This window comes from Salmo trutta, chromosome 13, assembly GCF_901001165.1.
Source record: "Salmo trutta chromosome 13, fSalTru1.1, whole genome shotgun sequence".
Taxonomy (NCBI): domain Eukaryota; kingdom Metazoa; phylum Chordata; class Actinopteri; order Salmoniformes; family Salmonidae; genus Salmo; species Salmo trutta.
Window position 1 is genome coordinate 57,033,415 of NC_042969.1, and position 18,754 is coordinate 57,052,168.

The window sequence follows — 18,754 nt, forward strand, 5'->3', positions numbered from 1 at the left end:
AAGACTTGGTGGAGACAACTGAGCACTGAAGGTAATCCTTGGTAAAGATCGCCACCTTTGGAAGATCTGTCTTGCCGAAAAAGGTTATAACCAGATATGATTACTGATGTTAACCTAACACTCTTCCTTAACCCCGTCTCAGTAATGACCAAAATCTGGATTGGAGCTGTGAACCCACACTTTCAATTTATCCATTTTAGGTAATAAACTTCTAGTGTTAACGTGCAGAAAACCCAGGCTTTCACGAAAGCAGAAATCAGTGAAGCAGATATCAGAGCACAAGTCAGAATTGGGGCTAGCAACTGTAGATGGGCCAGGGTGTACATGCACATTTTCAGATATCATCAACAGTAATACAATCAAGGCACGGCATAGGACAGGGAGAGCTCTGCGTAACCAATAGAGTCAGAGTCCCGAGTGTGGGAACAAACAGTCTGTCCCATGTTTGGGTAAAGAAAGTTCGTAGTCAACAAAGTATGCAGGAGTCATGAGGCAAATAGCAAAATGCACAAGAAAATAGTAAAATAATAACGACTTGGGGCTAGCCATTAAGTTCAGTCACACGCCCCAACAACGCGTGTGATGAGGCGAGCAAAAGCTCAGGAGGGAGGGGGGAGTGTGGTGGGGGTACCTGTACCAGACTGGGGGAGACAGGCCAGGGCAGACGGTGAACAGTGGGGTGGCAGGGTAGCCTAGTGGCTAGTGGTTAGAGCGTTGGATTAGTAACCGAAAGGTTGCAAGTTCAAATCCCCAAGCTGACAAGGTACAAATCTGTCGTTCTGCCCCTGAACAGGCAGTTAACCCACTGTTCCTAGGCCGTCATTGAAAATAAGAATTTGTTCTTAACTGACTTGCCTAGTTAAATAAAGGTAAAATAAAAAAAGATAACCAGGTGGAATCCAAGCAGCAGTGCAGCAGGCAACGGGAGTAGGTGTCACACCCACTTGGGAGAAGCTTTTATTTCTGGAGGCAGATTTTTTGTAGAAAATGCCAGTGAATGGTCTGAACAGCAGCAGTGGGCTTCAGAGGACGCTTCAAATACTCCTGCCACTTGTTGGGCCCAAAGGCCTCAACACTTTTCACTTCACACCTCAGGGCTAATTGAAGTTATATCTGGTCTGTCTAGCAAGCCTGGCAGCCTTAACTCAGCATTCAGTCTCCATAAATTAAAATATATCATTGTAATGTACTTTATTTTTATTCTTGGCTTTCAAAATAGCATTAGACCAAACACTACTCACTCAGTTCCAGGTTGGATGGTGTCCTCAGGTCTCTGTTGTTTGTTTGCTAGAGCACCCTCTGCATAGCTTGGAAACAGGAAACCTTGGTAGCAGTAATCTATCCGGTTAATTTTGGCCAAAATTAGGTTGTAGGTTTGGAGTTTTCATCTGGAGCGAAGGCCATGCTGTGGAGGGTAGCATCCTGAATATGTCCCTGACGAAAAGCTCATTACTCCAAATCTATCTGTTTGTAAAAAACATGTTGAAAAATGTGAGCGCTCACATGCAGCTGTGTCTCGCTCTGTCTCCAAGACTATTTATAAATCGCAAGAAACATAGAGACCTGACCACCATACATTTATTTGATATGAAAACTAAGAAGCAAAACAAACAGAATACATTTCATGTTGTACATTTGACAGTTGCGCATGAACCAATGAGTTTCCTGCCAAATCACAATTTAATACTTAAAGAAAAAGCTATCAAATGTAATCTCCTGCTTGATTGATTAAAGTGTCAATATCTTGGGATAAAAACTAATTCGTGGTAATCAACAGATCAACAAGTCTAGAATTTCAGATCATGCTAGTTTAGATAGGCCAGTTACACTCCACTCCAAAAACAAACCCAAATAATGTGGTTTTATATTCAAATGCAGATATTATAGAAGTGCAGAAAAATGTGATGGTTATAATACAATCACTAAGTCATCAGAAATGGAAAAGAATGAGGATATCAAAATGCAAATCACAAAGAACAAAAATATGCCTTTTTTTCCCACAAAACATTGGAATGTTTAGTTGGAATTCAAAATACTAAACTACATATTGCATTTCCTTGAGTTCTTGATCCATTTAATTAATTTCAACTCTTCATTCCTTTTTGAGAAATACAATTAAAGCATAGTTTAATATCTGTGCTCGTGTTCATTATAGGTGAGCCAGATTGAGTTCATGACCAAGAGTAGGCTAAAAAAGCCAACGAGACTTAAAAATCGAAACAAAATCTTGGTCTGTTGAGGTACATGTTCTGATGCCCCTTGATTAAAACAAGAAAGGCCACTAGCGATCTATCGCAGATGAGAAACGAAAGGAAAGCTTTGGATGGTTATTAACAAACATTGTCAGGGTCACTTTATGCCTGTGCTTGGTTAAGTACAGTGTATCTCACTTAAAAATAAACTCATATCATTTTAACTATACTCCTCTTGGGGTCCCAAATCTAAACCAACTTTGTTACATGATTATCAGGAACCAGAATGTACATTTTTCAATGCCATGGCTTAAATTTGTTCACATGATTTGTTTCATGACAAAATACAACTAAAAAGTATTGAGTTAAGGATAAAGGTGACCAAACCCTAACCATACAAACTCCACAAAGAGAGGGTTTGTGTCGCATGGCCCATAGGACTCAAAGGTAGGGCACTATATAGAGATAGAGCGCTATTTGGGACACAACCATAGTGTCCAATAACATTCAAACATGAATTTCAGCGTTTACAGACAAACAGGTGAGAACTGTTTTTTTTTTGGGGGGGGGGGGGGTCTTGGGAATCTTTAAAGTAAGGGCTATTAAAACAAATGTGGATAAACTGTAGTCAATAAGCTGTCTATATTCAGGGAGGAGAATGCTATTTCAACTGTTAGCATTCCAAATATGTAATTCTTTGCCATGTTGAAGGGGCATAACAGTCTCTTTGACCTTCCAAAAGAGGTGGAGTTGAAAAAAAAAATGCTTAGGTTGAACAATTGAGGTGAGAGAATTTCATATTTGTGAGTCTTCGCTAAATGTAATAGTTTGATTTGTTAAATCATACACGTATATCAAAATGTTGGGGCTTTGACTTGACATCACAGTAACATCCTAATTGGCTGCTATAAAACCTAAGCCATTTACCATAGTGGCTCAGATGAATGGCAGTATCACTATTCTATGCAACTTGCAGCTCCTAGTCAAACAGTACAGAACATACGTGGTCTGATTATTGAGGAGAGGGAGATGTTTGGAGGCCAGGTGCCTGGCCAAGTCCCTCCAGGATGTCTGTGATGGCTGCTCCAGTCATGGTGCGCGAGGCCCGGTTTCCTTTCTTCTTGTCATTATTTTCTCCCCTCCTCATCCTACCATCATCTGTGAACCACTAGCACTGAAAAGTCAGTTTCCCAGAGCAGCTCTCAGCCTGTCGATAGAGAACAGAGGGAGTGTGGGGGTCACTGGCTGCAAGCTGTCTTAATCTGCTGTCTGGCTGTTTGCAACACTGCTAACGCAGCACCACATGCATGGGACAGCATGGCATGGTAGGGCATGGTCCTGGTCTGGTCTGGTATTAGCTCTCAGAAGACAAATAAGTACCAATAATTGTCCAAAAATGTATGTAAAACTCATTAATGATATTATAGTACTACGATATATATATAATATGCATAGATTAATGTAACCCAAGCTGCTCACCATTGATAGTGTGTCCAACAACCAAACAGGCCTTTTCTGCAATGCTCATTTGATTGCATATTCAATGCAGAATTGGGTAACAGTCCTCTCATGGACCAATATTAGTCTCCCTCAAAAACATCAAAAGAACTCGAAGAGGCGGTTTTAATCAATCAGGCTCAGAGTCCTAAAGGGTTTCCATTACATCCATATCATCATGTCGGTCAGGCTGCGGCTAATCTCCTCATAAAAGACTTTCAACCTTAATTGTGCCTCTTCTTCCTGTACTTCACCGATCTCCACCCTCATTAGACTAATCGGATTTGACGCAGTGAGCGTCTTCATTCAGCCAAAGCATAGACACACAGGTTTAGTCCAAAATGGCACCCTATTCCCTTTATAGTGCACTACTTTTGACCAGAGCCCTATAAAAGTAGTGCACTAGCAAGGGAATGGGGTGCTGTTTGGGATGCATACCCAGCCATTAGCTGTGGTGATTACCACCAGAAACACTTAAAAGGCTGTAAGGAGAAACCTAACAATGATGACAAGGACCAGACAACAAGGAAACATTTATCTACTCAGAAGAGCCTTTTACAGACTATGGGAGTTTTCACTACATTAGCTTCAATAAGAAAAACAGTCGTAACGGTATCATGTTGTGATAGAGGTACTGCTGTCAATCACCTCATATGTGAAGTCATGGCATCAGATGGGTGCAAAAAACTACAAAAACCAAAACTAAGGGAAAAAACAATCCATGTTGAAGCTATCGGTCTACAACAGAACACTCATAAGGGTTGGGGGACGGATTCTACATTCTAGTACTCACGACTAAGCATCGTCAAAAATCTAGTCATAGAATCCCACCTTCAAAATGTCAATTTCTTGGGGCATTTAAGTTGCATTGTCAAAGTGTAGTGCATTGTAGATCTACAGGGAAATGCTACATTTATTTGTTCTGTGTATCACTAAATATACCATCTGGGCTGTTACAGATAAACTCTACTGATGTATTAAAGAGTATAAAAACTTGAGTCATTAATAATAAATGATCCACTTCTAAAAAGGCATGTCATTGCTAATTCTTAGCACTCTGCCCTCAGAGACAAAGGGAGTGCAATGAATGCACATTATCTACACATTGTTAAAAAATGATTTATAGAGTGCATTTTATACTGTGCTAATGGGCCACATTTTATAATGTAACTATTACATTTTTTTTAAACTAAGCTCATGAGAAAGCAATAAATGGTTTCTGAAAACATTAAAGCTAGAATCCTTAATTGAAACAATAACAAAAGTGGTCACACCGCTTCTGTTTTGGTATCACGCTAAGGGATGGGCCTGGAGAAATGTAACCGCTCTCAAATTCATAGACAGAGCTATGGATGCAGACACTGACCATCCATGATATCGAGATGATCGTTTTAACCATCTTTTGAGGCTATAGTGTTTGTTTACAAACATTGGAGTAAAACAAGCTTATATTTTGGGTTCTCTCATAGAGCATGACAGTTGAACTAAGCTCATGAGGCAATTGTACTTTTTACGCAATTTTTCTCCCCGATTTCGTGATATCCAAATTGGTAGTTACAGTCTTGTCCCATCGCTGCTCCCGTACAGACTCAGGAGAGGTGAAGGTCGAGAATGTGTGCCTAATGAGGCATTTCTAAGTTATACTCTTCAAGAATAAAATGGGTATACATCGTTAACTTATACGTCCAACAATGGATGTGGCAACTAAGTATTCTAGCTTTAAGTGAGAAACACAGGAATCGTTGTGTTTGTCATTGAAGAGCTTTAAAGAGACGCGGTATTCAACCTTCCTAGGGATGTCAAAGTGGAGACTATGGGAAAGGCTAAATTATGCATTTTGATGACATTGAGACAAAATACATAACCAACAGGCTAAAAAATACATTTTACAAACACACATTTGTTTGGTGGCTTGAGTTAAGTAATGCACTGTTTAAACATGTTCTGTTATCATCCAATGAGTGTCTGGTTCTGGTTAGCATAATTTGCATCATTCAATTTCAGGCGTAGTGAAGTCTTAGCCAAACAGACGTCAATTTAAGAAGCAGACAGCATGACGAGGAGAAATTAACGGAAGAGCAAATTTGATTCTCATCCTTCTCAAGCCACTCTTCATCCATATGTCAGTCATGCGATTAACAAACCCATGAAAAACAGAAAATATATATGATTTTGCTCATTCGAGGTTGGGGACAGGGTGGGCAGCATGCGTAGTAAATGCATAACCCACAAAACAAGGAAATGAGAAGGAGAACCCAAAGGAAAAGTGTTGAAGGGGTAAAACGACAGAGGTTCACACAGTGAGGTGTGGTAGCCATAGTGAAGGGGACGGAGGTCAGTACATTCAGTTCCCCAGGAGGAAACAGCAAGGCGGAGGAGTTTCAGAGGATTTGGAGAAAAGAGAGGGCTTCAATTGGCCAAAGTGATGCAGTGAGTGACAGTAGACGTTGTTTGTGGGGTCATGCCAGTCAGCCAACTTCCGACAGACAGATGGAGAGGACAGAGAGAGGTGAGTGGCGAACGAAGAAAAATAAACAAGAGGGAAAGATAGAGGAAAGGAGGGAGGTAGGTTGGTTTGTGTTTAGTGGTTAGTGCTCGGCGGGAGTCAGAGACTTCTTACAGAAAGCCACCGTCTCAAAGTCAGTGATATGAACCGCACCTGAAGATGGCTGTTCCGAGGTGTCTGGGGCCATCTCTGAAGATGGCTGTTCCGAGGTGTCTGGGGCCATCTCTGAAGATGGCTGTTCCGAGGTGTCTGGGGCCATCTCTGAAGATGGCTGTTCCGAGGTGTCTGGGGCCATCTCTGGGGCAGTGGCCAGCTCAGACGGGCTCTGGTCATTCTCCAGGACAGGGGCAAGAGTGGCGGCAGGGGTCTCCTCCTCATCTGGGTCAGATGGTACAGGGAAGGAAGTACGAGTCAGACACATCATTTGATTTTTACCACAGCCTTAAAGTGGTCAGAAATATAAAATGTCAGGTCAGGTGCAGCCACAATGCTGCTTTGCCTGCATTTATATTCTGTGTGTAATTCAGCCCTGTGGGATCTTCTAGTCTCCATTTGAACAATAAAGGCAGAGTGCAGTCGAAAACATGATATTCATGCGTTTTATATATATTTCTGGAGGCTGGAATAATACTGTGAAATAGTGAAAATGATAATGCCCTTTTAGTGTAAGAGCTGTTTGAAAAGGCCACCTGAAATTTCAGTCTGTTTTGGTGGGATGGAGTTCTGGCCTGCCTGGTGACGTCAAGCCAATTAGTTAATAGACCAATAAGAAAGAAAGTTCTAAACCTTTCTACTAATAACAGCTAGTTTTCCCCTCCCCACTCAGACGGTCCTAGCAAAATTCTTGCTTGAGAAATTCTTCTTTGCTAAGAAGCTATTTTTTTTTCTTTTTTTACCATTTTAATTGAAAACAATTAGTAAGGTACTTACATTTAAGTCATTTAGCAGACACTCTTATCCAGAGCGACTTACAGTAGTGAGTGCATACATTTCATTGCATACATTTTTTTCCGTACTGGTCCCCCGTACGTCATTGTTACCCAGAAATGATTTGATATTGAGATAAAAACAGCTGCTTTGCAGTGTGATAATTACCCTCTGTGGGGGTAGGTGTCTCCTGGGCTGGTGGACTGGTGGTGGTCTCCTCTTTCTCTGGGAGGTCAGTGGGGGTAGAGACAACCTCTAATAATGATGATGATGATGATGATGATGAAGGAGTTTTTTCCTGGATCAGAATCTCCTCCGGTGGAGCAGCAGTGACCACAACTGTGAGTTATAGAGAACAATGGGGGGGGGGGCATGAGTGTGGATGAAGATACCCAGAACAGACAACTGACAGAATGCTGAGCATCAAAATACACATTCTTCTGATCAACTTTGCTGGTTTATCCTGAATTAAAATGATAGCACATTCAACAGCATGCCAAATGTACGTTATGCTCTTGCAATACAATCGTTAAACCAGTATATAAATATCTGTACCTGTGTCCCTCTCTGGCTCTGCTGGCTTGCTGGGGCTGGGGGTTGGGCTGGAGGTGCGGTTCTCTTCTTGGACCTTAACCTGGGCAGGGCTTCCCTCAGTGCTAGGCGGTTTCAGGTTGTTCTCCCCCATACTGCTCCGGGGGGACTGCATCTCCATCTCCTCCCCCCAGTCTGTGACCGGCTGGTGGCCGTCCAGGGGAGAGAAGGGGCTGAGGGGCTTGGGGCCAGCAGGGGAGTCCTGAGCCTCCTGTTGGGAAGGGATGTAGACCTTGGGCCTCTGGGTGCGCTGCTCTTTAGGACTGGCTGAGGAGGGGGGAGTGGAGGGAGGAGGTGAGGTGGCGGCGGACTTCACTGCTGTGGTTTCTGGGCGAGGTGCCTTCGTCAGGGACTGTCTGTCTTTCCCTTCCTCATCCCCCTCATGGTCTCCCTCCGAGTCATCAACTCCGTCCATATCATCGTCCTCTTCGTCGCTGGCATCCTCCCACTCATCCTCATCCTCCTCTGCGTCACCACTCTTCTCCTCCATCTAAGAGGGAAAGAAACAGGCAAGACACTTCTTAATGTGGATCATGGAAAGAGATCATGTTCAAAAAGAACACAGGCTAAAACACAGACCCCAGTGTAAGGTGGTGGGAGACGACATACCTTTTGTGATGAGGGAGCTTTGGGCTTCGGTTCCTCCTTCTGAGTCTTCTCCTCCTTCTTGGGTTTGTCTTCCTTCTCTTTCTCCTCGTCCTTATCTTTCTCCCAGTCCTCCTCCTTCTCCGCCTCCCAGCGGTTATCGTGCATGCTGTCAAAGAGATCCAGTCATTGGAATGGAGAGGAACCAAAACAACAGATGCAGTCAGAGCCTTAGAAGAGGAGCTGTACCTGTAGCTTTGTCTCTGTCCTCGTCCCCTCCCCCGCTCGCCACGGCCCCCCTCCCTGGGTCCTCTACCCTGCCCCAGGAAGTCTCCGAACGTGGGCGCCTTGGGAGGCGCCTTCACCTCGTCTGCGGAAGTAAAGGATGAGGGAAGAAGAGAGTTCAGTTTAGAGGGGTTGGGGTGGAAGAACAGGTTTCAAGACCTTGAAAACAAATTAAATGGCATCATATTCCCTTTATAGTGAACTACTTTTGACCAGGACCCATAGGGCTCTAGTTAAAAGTAGTGCACTAATAAGGGAATAGGGTGCCATTTGGGGGACACACAAGAGCTGCTGGGTTGAGAGGAAGGGATGGAGAAAGACTGCAACACATAGCAGCTCAGACGCCACTGAGCGACAACTGTGAGACAAACACACACGGACACACAGCCAAAGCAAGTGCATTCAATGAGGGAGGCTAGTTCCATCCTCGGGAGAGCATCTGAGGGGCAAGGCATATATTCAGACTACAGACACACTGGCTAGGTTGTGCTTGATCAACCCTAGTGGCGGCATTCCATGGTTGTCTGGAAGTCAGACGTGATGTCTAGAATAGGGCTCAGTCCCAAATAGCACCTCTATAACCGATTTAGTGCACTACTTGGGAATCGGATGCCGTTCGGGATACAACCTAACACACACCAGAATGCAGGGGGGGGGGGGGGACGACGACACACAGAACACACACCAACTCAGTCCCATGCCATTGGCTAACCTGAGGCCCCGCCGTGAGGCTGCGTGCGGGAGCCACGCCCCCTGGCTGTGGGGAGGACACACAGAGTGACATCACTCACATCACTACACACAGGGCCACCACAACAACCCTATCTACCATATACACAGATAATACACTATGTTAACGGGGCCTGGATAAAAGTGTTCTTCAAATGAGTGTTGCTCCGACAAAGCATCAACGTGTCTAAGGGAAAGGTTTGAAGTGTTGTTTGTGTGCGTGCACTTATCCGTGAATGGGTGAACGTGTTTGTTTGGGACAGAGAGGGAGAAAGGGTTGAGTAAAGTCTGCCGTCCTTGTCCGTCAGTGATTGTGGAACAGTGGTAACTAACAACGCCTTGTCATCGGAGTCTGGGGGGGCGGGGGTGTGACTTGCCTCTCCGTCTGCCTCCCTGGTCTGGCACCATGGCCTCTGCAGCCACAGCTGGGTCCTCCTTAAACCTGTGAAAGCACCGCAGGGTCAGACCTTCTCACCCTGTCATACTGCATCACCACTGGACCTGTCAATCCCTACCTGCCACCACCCCCACACCTATCGCACCTTCACAATAAACAAAGACATGCCTAAAGGGCAATCAGACTAGTGAACATATTCCCTAGCTGGGTATTGCCGCTTTCCATGTTGTCTGTCTGTCTGTCTGTCTGTCTGTCTGTCTGATACGTGTAGTTTGTCCTATGCTGCTCTGCATGTGCTCGCAGCTCATCGTTTATCTGTAGTCTTAATAACCTGCCCAGGGACTTGTGGTTGAAAATTTGTCGGCTGGCTAAAACTGGCACTTTTACTGAAACGTTGATGAATGTGCACTGTCCCTGTAAAAATAAACTCAAACGCAACCCCTGCTCACAGCCAAGCCTCTGACCAGCCTCCCCAACATGCACCTGTACGGACCTCCTAATCTCACATGGCCTCATGCCTCACATGGCCTCATGCCTCACATGGCCTCATGCCTCACATGGCCTCATATGGCCTCATGCCTCACATGGCCTCATGCCTCACATGGCCTCATGCCTCACATGGCCTCATGCCTCACATGACTAAAGAAAGAGCTAGAGAGAGGATGTGTTGAATGTGATTCATATTATTTAAATATGTCCTAATCCAGTCATCTTGCTCCTGTGTTTCTCCCTTTCTGGGCTGCATCTCAGGATGTACAGTAAACTGAACACAACATCTAAAACATCAAGCGTGGCATCCGGTAATAATGAGATATTTAGGAGCGGTGTTGTCATTATTGGGCTTCAGTATACACTGTCTGGTTTGGTTCACTGAATGCCTGCTGTTGTGGTGTTTTTGTGAATAAAGCCCTGGCCGTCTCCGTGGTGTTAGCGGTCCTCCTCCAGTCAGTCACTCACAAGCCGTCAGTCTTCTGGGCGTCCCATTCCCGTCTCCACTGGCCCGTGGCGTTCCTGTGCCTGGCCAGACGCTCCTCGTCAATCTCCTCACGCTCCTTCTTCCAGCGGAGGTACTCGGCACGCTCCCGGCCCGTCATAGACATGGTCATATCCATGGAGCCCTTAGGGCCTCCTGGTCTCCGACTCTGTTGGATGGATTGGGTGGGGGGGGGAGACAGAGAGGAAATGTAAAGTAGCAGGATGTAAGAGAGAAGGGAATTAATAGCACGATGCAGAGAAAAAGGAAAGACATTATAAACGGATAAATCAAACTTTGTTCTAATTTTGAATAAAGGAATCGTTTCAACAAAAGAAGACAGACCACACAGAACATTTGACCGATCATGTCTTCTACAAAACAGAACAGAGCACTCACTGTCCACTCCTTCTCCAGCTCAGATCCCGTCTTCACATTGTCAAAGTCTACTCCGCCCCAGTTTCGGACATGTCGGCGGCTGCCCTCCTTGCGGTCCATGTCCGGGACTGGGCCGGAGCGCCGCGGGTCATCCAGGAAGTTACGGATGGGCTTGTCTCCCTCGGCAGGCTGCAGAAGGATTCCAAAGACAGCACCCTTACACTATCTATTTCAGGTCTTCAACGCTAAACTGTCATCAAATAATCTGATTGTAATCCGATTTTTACAAAATGGCTTCCTGTACATACCCTTTGACCTCTTTCATACTCGGCAATCTTCTCCATCTCCTCGTTCATCTTCTCAATGTTCTGCCTCCTTTTCTCCTCCCACTCCTACAGAGAGGCACAATATTTTAGAAAGAGTAAAGAGAAGAGGAGTATGCCATTCCAATTCGCTAAATTTCACACCCATATATATTCCTTCTAAATCTTGTTCAGTCTTTTTCTTCAATTACTATAGTATGTACTCATCTTCCCATTACTCATGTCATTGCAAAATAACCAACATCATCATCACCAAGATATACAGTACAACCATCATTATGGAGACTATCCCCTGGTAAACCTCAACCTGGCACATCTTCAGCAACATTGCCTCGCTAGTTATTAGCTGATATGATTTTGCTCACAGACCTTAGACTTCCTGTCACCAGCCTGTGGTCCTCCTTCTTCTCTTTCTCGTCCTCCTCGGCCTCCTCTTCCTCTCCGTCCTCCGCGTGGAGCACGTTCACTGCGGCCGGTGCCCTCTCCTGGCCCCTCCATGACTGGACCCCTGTCCTCTCGTGGTGGTCTCTCCTCTCGTGAACCCCTGTCCTCTCGTGGTGGTCTCTCCTCTCGTGAACCCCTGTCCTCTCGTGGTGGTCTCTCCTCTCGAGGACCCCTGTCCTCTCGTGGTGGTCTCTCCTCTCGTGGAGGTCTGTCCTCTCGTGGACCCCTGTCCTCTCGTGGAGGTCTGTCCTCTCGTGGAGGTCTGTCCTCTCGTGGACCCCTGTCCTCTCGTGGAGGTCTGTCCTCTCGTGGACCCCTGTCCTCTCGTGGAGGTCTGTCCTCTCGTGGAGGTCTGTCATGGGCCTGGCGTGGGTCTGCTAGGGGTCTGTCAGGGCGTTGCTCTCTCCTCTCCTGCCGTGGTCCTCCTCCTCTCTGTCCACCCCTGCTGAGCCGCCCGGACCCGGCCCTCCGCGGAGGGCTTTCACCTTGGGCTCTGGGGCCGTCTCCCTCTTCAGAGTCCCGCCTGCCTCGATTTGGCCCTTGTTTCCAGTCATTGATCACCCGTTTCTCCTGCAGGGAGAACACATGTTATGATTAGACCCGCTTCACCCACTAAAAGACAGGAATAACCCTTGCATACATACAGTGCTATGTCGTCACTCCAAATTCCCAGACACACAACAGATGTCTCTGAAAAAAAAGGTCAAAGATACAATAAAAGGTGTCAGAAGACTTAGGTGTCCGAACTTTTAACTCTAAAACGTATCCATATCATAACCCATTTAGGGAAATACCACAGCACCCTCAACAAGTCCCTTCTTGTCTGAATGAGTGACCTTTAGTGTGAAGAGTGGGGTGGATCACAGCTGTAGGGGCCATCTGAGACCCGAAAAAACTCAACAGGCTTTGATTAAAATGCACTCCAGCCTGTCTCTCCAGTCCACAGGAGGCTGATTAAAAAACATACTGTCTGACAGGAGGTGGTATGTACTGGAATTACATTCAAGAGCAGCAATGGCTTGAGAGCATCCCCTTCAGGTAGAAATACAGGGTGCTACCCAAATGGCACCCTATTCCCCCATAATGCACTACTTTTGACCAGAGCCTATGGGGGAATAGGGTGCCATTTGGGACAACCATAGCCAGGGATTTGCATTCACCTCTACCTATGTAGAATGGAATTATATAACTTACCCATCTGAATATACAGTAGATGTATAATCATCAAGCTGAAGCAGGGGTATAAAGTTGGAACCAGACAATTTCCATGAGTGGTTTCAAAACATCTCTGTTCATGGTGTACATCATTACTTTCCTGTTCTGTGTCAGGTGTACCACTCAGCTAGCATCATTTCACCCAGCTGCAGTTAGATATATGGCCCTCAAGTCAACCTCATTTCAACATTGTCCATTAGGTATCACTAATCTCATCCAGCTGCCACAGCAGGGGAATATGAATAGTTTGACTGACAGGAAATTGGATGTGAGCAGGCAAATAGATGGGCACCTGTTAAAGTCTGAGACTTGTTCTGGTAGAGGCCATCTTTCAGAGCTCATGGCGTAATCTCCAAGCAAAGCGTTTGAGAGTGCACATTGTCATGTTTTTGGTCTTCTTAAATCATGTTTGTTCAGTTGGCACAAACTGAATAAATTGTTTTCAAATGGGAAATGTGTGTTCTTATTGGACAGGTTCAGGTAGTAACTAGTCCATATCTCATTTTTGTGCCTAATGAACATGACTGATTTGGTCATTAGTTAGCTTGGTCTGATATAGTCTGGTACTACAGTATGTGCGGAGACAGAGCCCTCATCCTGGCCTCACCCCTGCAGGTTTGGAGAGGTCTACGGTGACAGTGAAGTTCTCCTTCTCTGTCCTCCATCTGTCTCCCTCTGGCGGGCCATCGTGAGAGCGGCCCTTCCTAGGTGGGTGCGTCTTCACGGCAATCCCCTCCTGCTCTGCCTTCTTTTTGTCCTCTTCTATTTCCTGCAGATAAAACAAAGGTTGGCTGATGATAGACTCACAAAGGAGCATCAGTGTCTCTCCCTAACCTGATAAATCAAGCATGAATTCAGGGAGATTCAACAGAAAAGTGACAAATGACCATATGAATATCCGGACAGACAGAAAGCTATTTTGCAACGTGGTCGTGCAATTTACAGTACCAGTCAAAAGTTCGGACACAGCTACTCATTCAAGAGTTCTTTATTTTTACTATTTTCTACATTGCAGAATAATAGTGAAGATGTCAAAGCTATGAAATAACACATATGGAATCATGAAGTAACCAAAAAAACTAAAAGTAAGTCAAAATATATTTTATATTATTCAAAGTAGCCACCCTTTGCTAGTGGCGGAAAAAGTACACAATTGTCATACTTGAGCAAAGGTATAGATACCTTAATAGAAAGTACAAGTAAAAGTCTGCCAGTAAAGTACTACTTGAGTAAAAGTCGAAAAGCATTTGGTTTAAAATATACTTAAGTATCAAAAGTAAAAGTTATTTAAAATTCTTAATATTACCCAAAGCAGACGGCATCATTTTCTGTTTTTTAAAATGTATGGATTGCCAGGGGCACACTCCAACACTGAGACATTATTTACAAAAGATGCATTTGTGTTTGGTGAGTCGCCAGGCCAGAGACAGTAGGGATGACCACATGTTCTCTTGATAAGTGCGTCAATTTAACCATTTTCCTGTCCTGCTAAGCATTCAAAATGTAATGAGTACTTTGGTTGTCAGGGAAAATGTATGGAGTAAAAAGTACAATATTTTCTTTAGGAATGTAGTGAAGTAAAAGTAAAAGTTGTCAAAAATATGAATAGTAAAGTACAGGTACCTTCAAAAACTACGTAAGTAGTACTTTATAGTATTTTTTACACCACTGCCCTTTGTCTTGATGACAGCTTTGCACACTCTTGGCATTCTCTCAGCTTCACCTGGAATGCTATTCCAACTGTCTTGAAGGAGTTCCTACATATGCTGAGCACTTGTTGCCTGCTTTTCCTTCACTCTGCAGTCCAACTCATTCTAAACCATCTCAATTGGGTTGAGGTCAGGTGATTGTGGAGGCCAGGTCATCTGATGCAGCACTCCATCACTCTCCTTGTTGGTCAAATAGCCATTACACAGCCTGGAGGTGTGTTGGGTGATTGTCCTGTTAAAAAACAAATGATAGTCCCACTAAGCCCAAACCAGATGGGATGGTGTATCACTGCAGAATGCTGTGGTAGCCATGCTGGTTAAGTGTGCCTTGAATTCTAAATAAATCACAGACTGTGTCACCAGTAAAGCCCCCCTACACCATCACACCTCCTCCATGCTTCACGGTGGGAACCACACATGCGGAGATCATCCGTTCACCTACTCTGCGTCTCACAAAGACACTGCGGTTGGAACCAAAAATCTCAAATTTGGACTCATCAGACCAAAGGACAGATTTCCACCTATCTAATGTCCATTGCTCATGTTTCTTGGCCAGAGGCATATCTCTTCTTATTATTGCTGTCCTTTAGTATTGGTTTCTTTGCAGCAATTCGACCTCACATAGCCTCCTCTGAACAGTTGATGTTGAGATGTGTCTGTTACTTGAACTCTGTGAAGCATTTATTTGGGCTGCAATTTCTGAGGCTGGTAACTCTAATGAACTTGTCCTCTGCAGCAGAGGTAACTCTGGATCTTCCTTTCCTGTGGCGGTCGTCATGAGAGCCGGTTTCATCATAGCGCTTGATGGTTTTTGCGACCTTTTGACTGACCTTCATGTCTTAAAGTAATGATGGACTGTCATTTCTCTTTGCTTATTTGAGCTCTTCTTGTCATAATATGGACTTGGTGTTTTACCAAACAGGGCCATCTTCTGTATACCAACCCTACCTTGTCACAACACAACTGATTGGCTCAAACGCATTAAGGAAAGAAATTCCACAAATGAACTTCCTCATGAAGCTGGTTGAGAGAATGCCAAGAGTGTGCATTACATTTACATTTTAGTCATTTAGCAGACGCTCTTATCCAGAGCGACTTACAGTAGTGAATGCATACATTTCATGCATTTTTTTATTTCTTTTTGTCCTGGCCCCCCGTGGGAATCGAACCCACAACCCTGGCATTGCACACACCATGCTGGCATTGCAAACACCATGCTCTACCAACTGAGCCACAGGGAAGACCAAAGCTGTCATCAAGGCAAAGGGTGGCTACTTTGAACAATTGTTTATGTTGAACACCTTTTTGGTTACTACATGATTACATATGTGTTGCTTCATAGTTTTAATGTCTTCACTATTATTCTACAATGTAGAAAATAGTAGACAAACCTTTGAATGAGTAGGTGTGTCCAAACTTTTGACTGGTACTGTAGCTGTTTGATATAAGCTAATACAATAGGATATATTATTTAGCAGACACTTATCTGAAGCAAGTTATAGTGCGTACATACATTTTCGAATGGCTGGCCACAATGGGAATCGAACCCACGATCCTGACATCGCAAGTGCCATGCTCTACCAACTATGCCACACAGATAATGCTGCTGCTACAACAGACTACATCTCTGATCCTGTGGGAGCTCACCTGGTACCTCCGGACCAGAGCTTCATTCTTCTTGCGCAGAGCCTCGATCCGTCTGTCAAGCTCTGCATCCTTCTCCTCCTTTGTCTTGAGATCCACCACTGTAGACTGAGAAATTGAAGGTGTATATACATTTAGAATAAGATTCTACAACGGGTCGGTCAAAACAAGCACTGTGATTTGTGCTGATCTACGGTACTCGGCAGACCGCAGCACAGCCGTGCTAAAACAGTTGTTTGGCACGCCCTCTCACATACAATTGCTTTAGTATTGCATGTCATAGTTAACCAGCTGATAGTAGTATCAGCACATTTGATTCCCATTATCACATATTCTCAGATAAGCTAGTATGTATGATTATGCAATGTTTGAATTAAGACTACAATAATATACCAGCCTAAACTAGTCAATCTGCAAAATTACAACACATAATATATATATTTGCATTTCAGAAGCTCACCATGGCCTCTAGCCGTCCTGATGCGCAGGTGGTGGGCTGAAATCCTGCCTCTTCCAGCTGATGTGGGTTTAAAAAAGGTCTGTGAGAAATGCAGCCTGGAGGGTTGGTTACACAATAACCACTGCGGTGCATAGAAGGGGGGTGCAAATGTGAAACAGCCGTATGTACAGCGTGAACGGAGTACCAGAATGGAATTGGCCACCTAAAGACTATTGGTAGCCAATAATTACACAAAGCGAAGGTGTTGTAGCCTACATGAATCCATAAATCCTTCATGAGTCCAAGCTGCGTTCTGTGAGAAAGCCTTCTTAAGCGTATTAGTGAGTGCACATAACCTAGACAGGGGCTTAAAATGACACGCAAACCACATGTTATAGCAAATACCTTACACATTAGCCTCTCTTTACAAATTAAACAAGTAAGTAACCTTGGTTTTAATAGTTTTCTTTAGACACATGTGAGGTAAGCACACCACACCGGGCCATGTCTACGCTATCAATAAGGAGTTGAAGCCCCCTGTCGGAAGTAACTGGATTAAAAATATGCAACATTGTTTATGAGGTTGGCGTAAAGATATAAAGTATCACAATACAGTCGAACTAGATTACCTTTATCAAAGCGAGTTGTGTTTACCGACAGTGTGATCAATACAATGTATCAGATCCAGCTCCACGACAATGTGTCCCCATATTCATTTCCTGTAATACAAATTCAACTTCCTGCCAAATTTGGAACCTTCACAGTTTTTAAAGAGACAGTAAGCATAGCATGCTATTTCAAACCTCCCTCCACAATGTGGGCTATGTTAACAGATAAATAGCCTATATATCTTGGAAATAAATGAACGGATAGCAGTTTATGTTTGATAATGATTTACATGAGTGAAAATGCATATAGTTAGCTTGCATCTGCCAAATCCACAAGGGGGCGACAATGTCTTCCCCCCAAAAAAATACATCAATAATCCTGCGTTGTCTAGTCTGGTAGTCTACATCTATCAGTTTTATGGTTATTAAAAGGGTTCGGTTATTAGAGTCAGTGGCCTTATAATTAAACTACGTAACTGGGTCAGGGACAGGGCAATATAACACCCCCTTCACATTTCAATGCATTCAAATAGATCCTATGAACATATGAGATCTTCTGGCCACATGTTGCCAAATATTAATTATGGAAACAAAATGTGTAATTGTGGTGAAATGGGAATATAACATTTTAAAATAACAATAATGTGTAGGTCTATAACAACTGAAACAATTTGGACAATTAAAACAATTGGTCCTTCCTTATAAAGTTTAAAAACAGGTGCATGTGTCACTATCCCCTGAATAGGCAGGCAGACAAATGGAAAACGGATGATGTTAAAAGCGAATGACACAAACACTTCATTGCGTTACTGACATCCTCTCAACAGCTTCATTGCCACGTACAGTACCAACCAATCGCTCATGCCCTGCCACTGCTGCCCCTACGCTGTTTCCGGGCAGAAGAGATTTATCAAAGGAAAACAATCCGTGACAGATATGGTATCGCTCTCTCGCAAGCACTCTCTGTTGTAGGGACGCATAATTCGAGATTACCAATCATCACGTGGTGCATTCAGCAGATTCTTTATGAAGTCTTTTCCAGGGGTGTCATGCACCCCTTAAATCTGAGGGGGCACAAAGTATGTGAGGATGTCTGGAGGCTGGTCTGGAAAGGTGCTGTGCCCATAAATTGGAGACTGTTGTATTTTTCAAACACCTGAAACAAAATCTGAGGGGGCACAAAGTACAGGAAGATGGCTGGTGGCAGGTCCGGAGGGGTGCTATGCCCAGTCCATAAATTGGAGACTTTTTCAAACACCTGAAACAGCTTTCTCCTGCAAATAAAAAAAAGTGTTTCAAAAGGGTTATTCGG

General features: G+C 44.2%; 1 protein-coding gene across 5 annotated transcripts; it reads right to left on the minus strand.

Annotated features, from left to right (window-relative positions):
- Positions 1-1,560: 1,560 nt before the first annotated feature.
- LOC115206132 (coiled-coil domain-containing protein 9) lies at positions 1,561-17,587 on the minus strand. 5 transcript variants are annotated; one of them, XM_029772755.1, is made up of 17 exons: positions 17,464-17,586; positions 16,856-16,912; positions 16,399-16,503; positions 13,650-13,811; positions 12,142-12,397; positions 11,753-12,051; positions 11,369-11,452; positions 11,082-11,249; positions 10,667-10,851; positions 9,690-9,754; positions 9,296-9,340; positions 8,548-8,668; positions 8,323-8,467; positions 7,678-8,203; positions 7,291-7,461; positions 6,349-6,573; positions 1,561-3,399 (listed from the first exon to the last, which is right to left on the minus strand). In XM_029772755.1, the coding sequence occupies exons 2-17, from the start codon at positions 16,856-16,858 to the stop codon at positions 3,395-3,397; spliced, it is 2,565 nt and encodes an 854-aa protein (XP_029628615.1). In that variant the 5' UTR covers positions 16,859-16,912; positions 17,464-17,586; the 3' UTR covers positions 1,561-3,394. The 5 variants fall into 5 exon arrangements, with proteins under 5 accessions (XP_029628615.1, XP_029628613.1, XP_029628612.1 ...); XM_029772753.1 differs by having other exon boundaries at positions 6,349-6,454; positions 6,491-6,573; positions 11,753-12,397; XM_029772752.1 differs by having other exon boundaries at positions 11,753-12,397; positions 16,856-16,934; positions 17,464-17,587.
- Positions 17,588-18,754: the final 1,167 nt, after the last annotated feature.